The sequence below is a fragment of the Salmo trutta genome, chromosome 8 (assembly GCF_901001165.1).
Source record: "Salmo trutta chromosome 8, fSalTru1.1, whole genome shotgun sequence".
NCBI classification, from domain to species: Eukaryota; Metazoa; Chordata; class Actinopteri; order Salmoniformes; family Salmonidae; genus Salmo; species Salmo trutta.
In genome coordinates this window covers 17,050,813-17,064,183 of record NC_042964.1, presented here as the reverse complement: position 1 = coordinate 17,064,183, position 13,371 = coordinate 17,050,813, and the positions used below count along the sequence as shown (strand labels likewise).

The window sequence follows — 13,371 nt, the reverse complement described above, 5'->3', positions numbered from 1 at the left end:
TGTTTTTTTCAACAGATCAAATAAGATTGACTTTAGTCTGAAATATGAATATAATATTTATTAACTATTTGGCAAGTAACAAAATACAAAAAGGCACATAGGAAAATGCAGTGGTTAATTAAACTGTGTGGGGCACACTTAACTTGTAAAAAGGTCTTCAATTACAGTTTTGTTTTCTCGAATTGAACCTGAGATTAACTGTCATATGTTGCGCACATTTGTGGATGACTAACTGAAATGAGGACAACATGGGGTTGTGAGGTCACCCAGTATTAACAGGGCATCCACAGCCATCCCCTCAGACTCTGTGACAGTCCCATTTCTCAGAGCCACCGCATCCCAAATACTGGTCATTGGAGGCAAAGCTTCTGGGGATAGGCAGCTTTCATCGTCTTCTAATAGCACTGTATCACCATCACACTCTTCGGGTGAGAAGTACTGAAGATGTAGATTCTCAGGGCTTCTGTTAGAAGGCCTGTCCAGGGTCTGAGTCTGGTTCCAGGGCCCTTCATCATCCATCAGACTGACCGACTCCTCATCCATAGTGAGCAATGCGTTCGCTGCCTCCAGCTCCACATCAGACCTCAGTCTGGGCTGGTTCTGATGTTGGGGCTCCAAGATGGCCAACACAAAGAGCTGGTCCTCTCTATGAAAGAGCCCCATCTCGTCAGCTGGAGATGGTTTGGTGGTGGGAATGGACTGACCCACTGATAGCTGGCTAAGGGTTGAGGTGTGATCAACTGGTGATGTCCCTTCAGGACAAGCCACCTGTTAGTAAGATTGTATATTATTAGGAATTTCTTTTGTATCTTTACAGCATCACAAAAAGTTGCCCATAAACACAGATCTAGGATCAGATTACTACCCCAGTCCTTCAGGAGGAAAACCTAACGCTGACCTTAGATCAGCTACTAGAGGTACATTTCATCCTACTTCCTTATTTACCTGGGTGGAGATGACGGCAGTAGTGACCTCTGGATGGGCAGGCTTTTGGTGATGGAGCTTCAGTAGGTTGGTTATAGCCTGATCCTCCTCCAGGCTTAGCTGGATCACAGCCTGACTCCGTCCCCTCTCTCTGGGCCTGGGTGCGAGGGGCCTCAGCCTGGGGGTGATGGGCAGATGGGGAGGGTCCCTCCTCCAGGTGTGGCCACCCAGGTCTCTGGTAGGGTGGGCTTGTGTTCTGAAGGGGTCAGGTCTGACGGGGGGTGCAGGGCAAAAGGACATGATGGGGCGAGGGGTGTTGAGTTGGAAGCACTCAAAAACCTGCCGTGGAGGGTAAGAAGGGAGGAGTATGGTTCATGTGCAGTTACTGCTTTTGTGTGCAAAATACACAAGTGGTCTGTTGTATATCCAGTGCATAGCGTAAATAGCGGAGTCCTATGTAGCTCAGTTGGTAGCGCCAGGGTTGTGGGTTCGATTCCCACTGGGGACCAGTACAAAAAAAGTCTAAATGTATGCACTCACTACTGTAAGTCTGGATTAGAGCGTATGCTAAATTACAAAAATGTAAATGAGAAACTGCTTCATTTCAAGTTTCATTTGTGATAAGTTCTGCTCATGACTACCTTCAACGAATGTAAGCGTTTCTACACCACCAGCAGCAGTGAAAACAGAGGATCTTCCTTCGGTTCTAACCACATCTCACTTCCACACCAAAACAAACTAAATGACCTCTACACTGTTCTACCGTCCCAATTTCTTTCCTCCCCCACTCGCCCTGTCTGACTAGAGGGAGGCAATCTAATTACACTCCCCCAGTCTGTCTGATCCCCCTTTAATCTCTGAACAAGCCCCCAACAGGATCCCAGTCGCCTCCCAAGGCCATAGAGACGGCCCACTCCCACCATGACCCCTAATATTCCCCACTAATCTCTAGTAAGCTGGATAACCCCACTGAAAGGGGCATTTAATAGGTTGTGCTTTATGATTTTAATCAATACACGGGGGATGGTTTTGGGGGTGTACTCTCTCTTTCCCTCTCTTTCTGTTGGCATCTAGCACACTACAGTTATCTGCAATTAAGGCATATGACTGCATAATTGATGAGATGGATTATGACGAATGATGCTCTCACCTGCAACTCGGTCACGATGTTCGGTACCCGTTGTCCCCGTGGCATGGTGGGGTCCGTGTAGAAGAACTCAGAGGGAGTCATAACTGGAACTGATGGGGGAAAATTGTCCAATAAACAAATATCGGCCTTGACTCATTTGGGAGGCTGGTCTTAAAAATCGTGATTCTGGGGTCAAAAGTGTTGATGAACATTAAACAAATGATGAGAGTTAAAAAAAAAAACACAGCCCTACTATTTCCAAGTCAACCCCAAAAGTAAATGTGTAATTTGAACCCTGGCTAATATGTACCAAATCCCTAAAGGTCAAAAGTTAGCAGAGGGTCCAAGAGCTACATTGGCACCTGAGAGGGGTGGTGGTGCACCTGTCCTGTCCTCACCTGGCTGTTGGTGGGGTCTCCTGGGGTACTGGGCCGAGCCCATGGCTGCCATGTACAGGGGAAGGAAGGAGGGATGGTGAAGGGTCCTGTTGGAGAATGGAGGAAGGACCACCTGCCTTGGGCTCTGTTGTTGGAGGAAAGACAACACAGATATTGGAATAAGACAAAGGTATTGGCTGCTGATTATCTCATTTCGAGCATAATTGTCAAACAGCAAACACACCCGTCTAGACGATGGTCATGTTTTTGTGTCGTCTCCATTTACTCAGCTCATGCTTATTATTGTAGGCTACTACCTCGCAATTCAATTGTAGTGTGTTGTTCCAAATCTACTAAATTGTTACTTCTGTATCAGTAGGCTATAATTTTGGAAAACTCACATTGAACTTTGCAGAACTTCCATGTCTGTCGCTCATATCGCTGCAACAACTTTTCTATTTCACTACAACAAATATAATCTGAAAGGACCAGCAACGATCAATGCACAAATAAAATAAGCTAATAAAACTGTTTCGGAAGCTTCAACTATTTCTAATGAATTAGCAATAAGCTCTTAAGGTACGAAAACATGTTCGCACAAGTTTTGTTGTTGATTGAACCACAGGCGTCATAGACAATTGATGCGCATTGACATTTGGTAAATGAGCATGGCGCCACCTGCTGGCCATATCAGGGAGTAATGATTCGTCTCTGATTGAATAATATATGTATAGGCTACATCTGAATACATTAAACCTACTTTCAATGACGTATACGACTATCGAGATGCATTGTAGATCAGTGAAATTGCATATCAGCAACTGTTTTAAATCCGTGGTCAATTATGTCCTTGGGATAGGCGAGTATAAAAAAAATGAACAAAGCATCCATGCGGTCTGACTTTTTATAATGGGAAGAACACTGGGAAGACGTTGATCAAAGATCTGCAGCTTTATTAAATAAATGGCAACTGGATTTTACTTCAGGTAAGCTCATTCATTTAAATCGTTTTATAAAATATTGCTAACTTCTATAATAGTGATTCAATTTGTCTTAAATTCTATTGCAGGGCAGTGATTGGTTACCAATTGATTCATTCTCACCCCTCTAGAGTTAAGGGACATGCTATACTGTTCACCACTCTAGAACCGCAACATCTCTTTTCAGAAAAATGGCCTGTTCATTTTGTGTCGGTAAAGAAGTGCTAACTGAATGCGTCTATCTGCCACCCGATTCTGACATTGGTAGTTTCATTGATATCCTTGCATCAACCTTGGATTTGATTAATAACGAAGATAAAATGGGTTTTCTGTTGGGTGATTACAACATATATTTATTTAAAAGTGAGAACCACACACTGACATCAGACCTTTTGAATAATTTATACTCTAGCGATCTGTATTTCCTCATCTATGAGCCCACGCGAGTGACCAGTTAGTTCACCTGCCGCCCTTATTGATAATATTTTGAATAATGTGGTTAATACAGGTATATTTTACTTTGACATTTCTGATTCCTTTCCAATTTTCCACTTCTCTTCGGCAGCTGGAAGTGAACAGATGGGAATAATTAGTAGCATTAAATGTAGAATATTTAACTAAAGTAATTGTGAGCGCTTTAAGATGCTGATTGATGATATTTAATGGAAAAATAATTATAATCAGGCCGATGTGGAGTCTGCTTACCAGACTTTAACCTTGGTTTACAACCGGTCTCAAAAAATCCAGTTTTAAAAAAAACAAGTTGTATAAAACCAATTCTCACAAATCCCTCTCCCCTAAATTCTGCAAATTTACTCACCTACTTTGGATATTCCCCAAAATATATTTTACTAACAAATTCCAAGAATCCTTAAGTAATATAAAGTCAACTTGGAAAATCGTTTATCAACTGTTCAATTCTAAAAAGGCATCTACAACTAACCCATCTCAATGTATTGTTGGAAATAGGACTTATAGTGATCCTAATGTTATTTCATGTGAATTGAATAACTTTTTGGTGAATGTGGGTTCTTCTATGTCAAAGAAAACGGATGGAAATTCCTTGGGTTACATTAAGGGACATTTCCCTTCTCTGCTTCAGTTTAATCCCCTGAAGTAATGTAGGTGATGGCGGTATTGGTCATTTAAAGATATCAGCAGCAGGTCATGATGAAATCGGTGTCTTCCTCGATCACTGAGCTGCTAACATATATCTTCACCAAATCTATGCAAACTGGTATTGTTCCTAAAGATGAGAAACATTGGCAGTTATCCCCCTCTATAAATCTGGGGATCCAAGATATTTTACAAATTATCACCCAATATCTATACTACCATGTTTTTCAAAAAATCTTAGAACGTTGAAACATTTAAATCAACATTTTATTCTATATGAGCACCAATATGGTTTTCATAAAAACTTCACCACAGATATGGCTCTTTTGCAATTTGTGGATAAAATATTTACAACACTTAACAACAATGAATATGCTCTTGGCATCTTTTTACATTTATCCAAAGTGTTTGACACAGTTGATCATGAAATATTACTTTCTAAATTGCATTAACTCTATCATAATTATCAATTACACAAATTACCTTAAAAATCAGTATTACAAATTACCTTAAATGTACTATCCAAATGGCCCTCCCATGAGGCTGATCAGACCACAAAGAAACGCCATGATAGAGTTCAAAAGTCATACCACCCCTTCACAGAAGTGTTTCTTACTTTCTTAGACAAATAAAAGTTTAGAAACCCAAAAGTTAACTACAAACAAAACCTAATAATAATAATTATTCCACTGTACTCCCTCAAATCATTAATTTTAAACTTCCTCAATGGTTATGTGTACTTAATTGAACATGCGCTACCCTTGGATACAATACTGTACTTCAAATTTATGAAACTTCCCTACTTAAGAGTTCTTAGACAAATTAGTAATTTAAGCACATGAGAAGGCAGTGTATTAAATTTAACACAACATAAACAAACATAATCTGTGAAACACATGCCACCGTTGATCAGCCTCCTTGCTTTTATTATTGACTCATACCAAATACAACATGTTCTGTGTCAATGAGTTTATGGTAATGATTCCATCTGTCCTGTGTTAAAGGAACATTCCAGTCTGAGTGTCTGGCTCCCTCTGCCCAATGATCTGATTCAACGTTGAAGGTGAAAGTGTAATGTTATTGGTTGAAAATAGTGATGGGTTCAGACATCATTCAATTAAATAACACTTTTTTTTGTCCCCTTAGAGTAAGCTAGGTGCACTGTGAATATTGACTCTCACTTCCTGTAAACCTCTGATGTCATCAGACCACCATGGAGTCCACTTCCTGTCTGGTCAACCTGCCACGTCGGCGACCAGGTTGACTTGATTGACCCATATTGGAATTTCCTTATTTGTGATAATAAAATCGCTTTGGATTGATAAAGTCCTTTTCCAATTGCTTTACACTAGGTTTGGGTGGAAAACTCACCTCATCCACTGATGTTGCACTCAACAATGAATCCACTAAATATATTTAGTTTGGTACATTTTTGTGTGTGTAATTGACTGTATTCGGCAGTCAGAAATTCGACTTGGCCCTAAGACCCTCACAAGCTTCTACAGATGCACCATGCACCAATTGCCTGGTACGGCAATTGCAACTTCTGCAATCGCAGGGCTCTCCAGCAGTAGCGGTTCTGGGGGGGGGGGGGGGGGGGCAGTGCCCCTGTGACAATAATTTTGGACCCCCTTGTGGCCCCCCTAAATGTGGAGTATGAAATAATTTTTACATAACACATTTTTGCTATTGTTCTTTTTTACATCCGTTATTAGACAGTGGCAACGATGATGATTATGAACATGGTCTTTTGCCTGCTAATGCAGTGAAGAACAACAATAACGTCTAATGTAACTGGCCCCTCTAACAGTATAACTGGCCCCAGCTTGGCCCCCCCAGTTGAAATGGTCTAGAACCGCCACCAGAGGGTGGTTTAGTCAGCGTAACGCATCACCAGGGGCACACTGCCTGCCCTCCAAGACATCTACAGCACCCGGTGTCACAGGAAGATCATAAAGGACCTCACCATCCGAGCCATGGCCTGTTCACCCTGCAACCATCTAGAAGGCAGAGGCCGTACACGTGCATCAAAGCTGGGATCAAGAGACTGAAAATCAGCTTCTATCTCCAGGCTATTAGACTGTTAAATAGTCACCACTAGCCGGCCTCTGCCCAGTACCCTGCCCTGAAACTTAGTCACTGTTACTAGCCGGCTACCACCCGGTACTCAACCATGCACCTTAGAGACTGCTGCCCTATAGACATAGTCATTGAGCACCGGTCACTTGAATAATGTTTACATACTGTTTTACCTACTTCATATTTATATACTGTATTCTAGTCAAGGCTCATCCTGTATAACTACTGCTGTACACACCTTTTCTATTCATATACATAATGTCTATACACACCATCATATACATATATATTTATATTCCGAACTCTGACATTGCTCGTTCTGATATTTCTTAATTTCATTCTTTTTATTCTTTGGGTTTGAGTGTTTTGTATTGTTAGGTATTACTGCACTGTTGGAGCACGGAGCATAAGCATTTCGCTGCACCTGCCAAATATGTGTATTTGACCAATAACATTTGATTTATTTAATAATATCTCTTTGTGTGTCTGTTACCACAGGGGGACTCGGATTTCAGTCCAAGGTGGTGGCTGATGACCCGGCAGGTAGATGGGAGTGATGTAGCGGTACCCCGTCCTGTGCCACTGCTCTCCCCAGTGCCCCTAGGGTAGCCGGAAGCTCGTCTGAGGAGAACTACACAGAGATGACTTACAGGACCATCAGACCACAATATAATATCATTTTTTATTTACATTTATTTAACTAGGCAAGTCAGTTAAGAACATGTTCTTATTTTCAATGACAGCCTAGGAACAGTGGGTTAGCTGCCTTGTTCAGGGGCAGAACAACAGATTTTTATCTTGTCAGCTCAGGGATTTGATCTTGCAACCTTTCAATTACAAGTCCAACGCTCTAACCACTAGGCTACCTTTATGGACCCAAGGTGTCCATAAAGCGACCAGTCCCAGCTGTGTTAGAATCTGAGCTGACGAAGGAGGAGGTGGGAGATAGGAACATGATGTTCACAGGCCAGGCCAACCGCAGGAGGAGTATAGACCCAGGCACATGACGGAGGCCAGTGCCCTGGGTTACCACATCTCTGATTCAGGCTCCAGGATCATCCTCCGCTGCCCCTACTCCTCATCCCTCTCCTACACCATCAAGGTCAGAGGTTATTTCTATGTAGGCAGGGGGTTTATGGTGCTCACTTTGTGTGTGCTTTAATGTATACGGTTAGAGATGGAGTAACTCTGTTTTTTTGCCTCTTGGCAGGATCTATGCACAAACAGGACAAAGGGGTGGAGCTGGAGGTGGTCAATGCCACATTCTTGTACCCACATCAAGGGAAGGTCCTTGCCATTGATGCCTCAATGGCCTGCTCTATTAGTCAGTCCATGTTTTCAAGTGCTAGTTTTGACTGGGGTCCTATCTGCCATGCCTTCTTTTGAAAATCTCCTTATCCCTACCTCTCTTTCCTCCTCTCCTCCTCCATCTATCCCGCCCTCTCTCAACTCCACCAGATGAGGCGACAGTGGATGGGTCCCACCTGCTCTGGCCTGTCCCCCATGTCCTCTACCCCCTGGTCCATGGGCGGTTCAGGGACATGGGCATAAGGATAGGGGTGGAGACGCTTGCCCTGAGTGAGTGTGTGATCAATGAGAGGGGGCATGATGATTGAGGTCAGCGTTCCGTTTGGAGCCGAGGGAACACACGTTAAGGTGCACGCGTGCGGGCGCACACACACACTTTGTGAGTTTCATATTTTGTCAAATGTTAATATGAAAGCAATGAAAATGGTGATGTGGCGCCACCTATTGGCTGTATCTATGAAACTCAACTACAATACCCTCACAATGCTTGAGGGGGCAACCAACTGTTGGATTGCATGCATATATGTAGGCTTTGGAAACTTGTCTTAACCAGCTTTATTGTGGGTCTTTTAATCTGTAATTAATTCAAGTGATTCCTAATCTCAATCTCATTAAAGCCCCAGAGATCTTGGTACACTCTGTTGGATGGATTAAGAATTAATTTGTGAATCAGAGAGTATATAAGCATTTGTTGAGTATTTTGAGAGCTTAAACATACCATTTGGGAAAAGTTATTTGATAAATATTTTTAAAACATGTATATGATTTTTCTTTACATCTAAGTCAATGCAGGGGATGCTTTCATTATGAAAACCTCCCCTTTCTCTCTCGCTGCATCCCCTTGTAGGAACTGAGTATGCAGGGTGGAGGTGAGTGTGGTGAACTTACACACTCAGAGTGGAGGACAGCCTTATCCAGCTCTGCACCTTCCCTGTCAGGGAGCTACTGCGTAGCACACACACACACACGTGTGGTATACTACTGAAAATAATGACCGAAGTGACCTCATTCAAACACTGTTAAAACCGATCCTTGAACTCTTGACTTCCAGTGTGCTTACCAGAATGGTGATAATGACTGACAGGTACGATCCCGCCCACCCAACCAAACTGCACCACCATATTTGACCTCAGCTGTGTCCCCGAAGAGACGGACAGCGACAGGGCCCTATTCAACTTCTCCCTGGATTACTGTGGTACCACAGCAACCTGAGTGTGCGCTATAAGGTTATTATAGTTGTGTGTTTTTATATTCGTTTTTATTTATAGTCGTTTTAAGATTATTTTTTAAATTCGATTTAGTTCAGTTAGCTTTCAGATCCGCTTTACTCGTTTTTATTTAGTTTAAGTTTTATAAAACATTTATAATTCGTTTTTATATTATTCAGTTTCAGTTTTAGTGTTAGGTACGGAAAGAAGCCTATGCGTAGGAGGCTAGGAGACAGTTTTTGTGTTTTTTGGGATGTCACTTCTTTCCACTGTGGGGCGCTAATGCATAAGGTGATGGGACAGGTCAAAGGTTAGGTTTAAAGGTAGACTCAGTGAGATGGGTCAATTATAGATGGGTCAATTTCAGCAACAACCAGGAGCGTTGAAGTGCGAAGTTAAACATGATACTCAAATTTTCCCTATACCCATCGTGAGGTTGCTACAACCTAGCCTATGAATTAAAGTTTACAACGTAAGTGCACACAGGTCGAGAGACAAATTTGAGGCGGCAGACAGTGACACTTGGACAGACAGTGACATTCAATACCACCTTGCACACTCTTGCCTGCATCTAGCTGATCTAGAGTGTAATCATTAGTCCAACAGTTGCAAACGAGAGTTTCTATTAGACAAATGTAGGTACGTTTATCCCTGTTTTGTTCCGTTTGCTTCCGGGAAACGTTTTCAACAGAATCGGTGGAATGAATACACCCCTGATCACGTGTAAACACATTTCACTTTCATAGCAGCCACGTTGAATTCCTTCTATGCGCTCTCCTCTCAATTTGTCCCTTCCCTTGTGGACTTCAATGCACAACACATCAGCTGTATGTGACCAGGCAAAAAAGCCTTTCCAAACCAAACCGCTACACACAGCCTACATCATTGTCATCATATTAGCTAAAGTAACATCATAGTCAGCATAGCTAATAGAACTAACGAGTTAGTAAACCCGCTACAATCATGGAGTAATGTTAGTGTAGTGTACAGTCAGTAAGCAGTTATACCGGTGGGCCCCGATGGCAATAAATTAGTAATACCAAAAGCTTACCTTGACTTGGAAAAGTTCCAGTGTTGTGTTGGATAGTCATAGGCAGCTAGCTAACATAGCATCCCTCTGTTTGAGCAGGGTGTTTCAGTAGGCTAAACTAGCTAGCTGCATTTTCTAGCTAAGTAAGTGAAACTGAAACTGAAAAAAAATACAAAGCTCTCTATTTATCTCTTGCTTCTCCTTCATTTTGGAAGAAATTAATTTGTTCAAAACTGTTCAACTATTGTCTTTCTCTCTCTTTGAGTCAACTACTCACCACATTTTATACACTGCAATGCTAGCTAGCTGTAGCTTATGCTTTTAGTACTAGATTCATTCTCTGATCCTTTGATTGGGTGGACAACATTTCATGTTGTTCAGTTCATGCTGCAAGAGCTCTGATAGGCTGGAGGACGTCCTCTGGAAGTTGTCATAATTACTCTGTAAGTCTATGGAAGGGGGTGAGAACCATGAGCCTCCTAGGTTTTGTATTGAAGTCAATGTACCCAGAGGAGGAAGGAAGCTAGCTGTTCTGCTACTCCATGGTCGTACCCTACAGAGTGCTGTTGAGGCTACTGTAGACCTTCTTTGCAAAATAGTGTGTTGTAGTCAATTGTTTGGTGACATGTGATTATATTTAGTATAGTTTTATATAAAAGGGATCACTTTTTAAATGTTTTAAACATTTAATTTTTATGAAATCCACAGAGGAGGATGGTCCTCCCCTTTCTCCTTTGAGGAGCCTCCACTGCTGGCTAGCTAGTTTTATAGTTTGGTCATCTATTCCAATAAATGTCAGAATTCCCCAAAATATGTTTATGAATCTAGCTATGTTTTATAGGTTCCTCACTACGAGACTAAGACAATTTGCCAACGTTAAAATCAATGTCTATTTTTTAGCAAGCTAGCTTCACACTTTTTTCTGACGTGCCGAAATTGCAGACTTGTTGATTAAATTCAACACTTCGCGGCCACCAGAGTTTGATGTGGCTACAGTTCGCATTGAATTGTGGGTCATATCAACCCCGCAAGTGACCAAAGTTGTTCACTCGCTCCCTCAAGCTAAATCGAAGGCCGAGGCAGGCAACGTAAGTGAATTGGACCTCCACTTAAGATGACAATCAAACTGCATCCGGTTTCGACAGAGATTCCACTGAGGGAAAGTGGCTAGCGCAAGGGCTGAGGGGGTAAAAATTATGTGTAAGGACTGCAGCCTCTGTGTGACTGTGAGAACAAAATCTTGCATAAATGCGAAAGTCTGTGACCATCGTTGGTCACCGCCTTTCAAAGTGTTTTGCATTCTGGGAATAAAAATGGCGTGATCAAAGGTCATGAAGTTTTGACTGCAGTTGACTACAAGTTTCTGTAGTTGCTCTTCACCAACTTCATTCTGCAGCCATTGCCTGCATTGTTGGAGGCTTTATTGTCAACCAATCATTAGGGTGTTTTTGATGGACCCACGTGAACGTGACCAAAGACATGACTGAAACAGGAACCAATTTGTTGTGATTTATGTGTACAGTAGATAAATAAATGTGATATTTGAGGCTCTCACTAATTGATTGTAAAATGTGTACACACAATTTTATATTATGATTTCAGTTTGTGAGTGTGTGATATGGGGGTTGGATACATGTTTATTTCAAACTTTATAAAGAAAACATTTTATAAACAGTGGCAATACTGCCATGTTGATCTGAGCCTTGCTGTTGGAAAACCACATTAGTGTCTAACTGTCGTCAGTTGCAAATGCACCTCCCCCGAATTCACTCCTCGACTTTCGTCTACAGTAGGTTGCTTTACCACTCAAACGCACCCAAATTCTGTGGTGCTGCTCATGGCAACGTCATCTCACTGAGTCTACCTTTCCATTATAAAGTAAATCTTAATTTGGAGCTTGAAAACCCCATTGGAAACCCCGTTCGACTTTACCCCCCCCATCATTTTTTCACGATTAGTTTTAGTTTCAGTTTTAGTTTACTATAATAACCTTGGTGTGCTAACACATGTTGATTCATTAGGGATGTGCATATTTCCCTTTCAAGACATTTAAATACAATATGTAACTAGTAAATACATGTGATACGATAGAGGAATGATACGTTTTAGAGAATGGTTTGACTAGGCTACTGATATTGCCTGGGATTGTTCGGATTGCAAAATGACTTGTAAATCAATGACTGTCAACACAGTTACATGCTTAGTTCGTCACTGAAGTAGAGGTGCATCAGTTGTCACAAAATATGAGGTATTTTCGGGAGGTAGAAATAAAGCAATATGATACAAATCGCTGATTCACACGTTTATTTTTAACGTTGGGGTCATATCGTTGGGGATGCAGTCGTATCTTAAACATTTGAATCGGGAACGATGCGTATGGCTGAATTGTTACAGCCCTATGATTCATCATGTTACATGTTATGTGTTAACTCGATCATACATGTTCTACCTCACCTAGGTTGAGGGACATTCCCTAGTGTATGAGAACCAGGTGCAGTACCGCCAAGAGACTCCCCTTACAGGTAAACACACACACACACTCTCTCTCTTTTCCCACTATTCAAATGTATATTTCTATAAACTATTTAGTTTATTTCAGGCCGACAATCCAGTGTCGATACCCTGCCATCGAAATACATCCCCAATTAATGTTTAACTGTTACTGATGTTTATATTTTGTAAAACAACGGGGATTTATTCATTTTAATTTCATGCTGGTTTTATTATATAAATGTGGAACATTAATTGCATCATTCAAGTCAGGAGTGTGTCCCGAAGTTGATAGATTTATTGATCCACTCAGCACTCTCTGGAAGTCACCTTTGTGAGTTTGCGTGACACTGGAGGGCCCTCAGAGCGAGTTGGTAGGGGTGAGGAGGTGGTTTGACATTCACTGAAATGCACTCAAAGAGAGGCCTCCAACAGAGGTCAGGGCAGTATGTGGCAGTGGTGGGTGTGCTACAGTGAAGATGTTCTGTAGAATGCCCATTAAAAAATATAAGCATGTTTGCAAATCTGTGAAGTTTCTTAAAATCCCTACTTAATGTTTTTCATATAATGAGCCCATTGCCAAGTGAAAATATAACACTGGACTTGTTCACTAAGCTGATTCCCCAAAGTCAAGGATTTATCTGTACCAAGAACATGAAATGATATGTATAAATATAAATTACAGACGATGGAGATGGAAAACATGTCCTAAGACGGGGGAATGAGAGGA

General features: G+C 41.7%; 1 protein-coding gene and 1 long non-coding RNA gene across 4 annotated transcripts; one reads left to right on the top strand and one right to left on the bottom strand.

Moving 5' to 3' along the window:
* Nucleotides 1–45: 45 nt before the first annotated feature.
* Nucleotides 46–3,068, bottom strand: LOC115198306 (uncharacterized). Of its 3 annotated transcripts, none has more exons than XM_029760186.1 (5): nt 2,832–3,068; nt 2,416–2,575; nt 2,075–2,163; nt 946–1,263; nt 46–768 (listed from the first exon to the last, which is right to left on the bottom strand). In XM_029760186.1, exons 1-5 carry the CDS (start codon nt 2,865–2,867, stop codon nt 229–231), a joined length of 1,143 nt encoding a protein of 380 aa, XP_029616046.1. In that variant the 5' UTR covers nt 2,868–3,068; the 3' UTR covers nt 46–228. The 3 variants fall into 3 exon arrangements, with proteins under 3 accessions (XP_029616046.1, XP_029616047.1, XP_029616048.1); XM_029760187.1 differs by having other exon boundaries at nt 2,452–2,575; XM_029760188.1 differs by lacking the exon at nt 2,832–3,068 and adding an exon at nt 2,675–2,787.
* Nucleotides 3,069–3,320: 252 nt separating this feature from the next.
* Nucleotides 3,321–5,916, top strand: LOC115198307 (uncharacterized). The gene is made up of 3 exons (XR_003879205.1): nt 3,321–3,416; nt 5,531–5,589; nt 5,673–5,916. It is a non-coding gene; the product is annotated as an uncharacterized LOC115198307 (long non-coding RNA).
* Nucleotides 5,917–13,371: the final 7,455 nt, after the last annotated feature.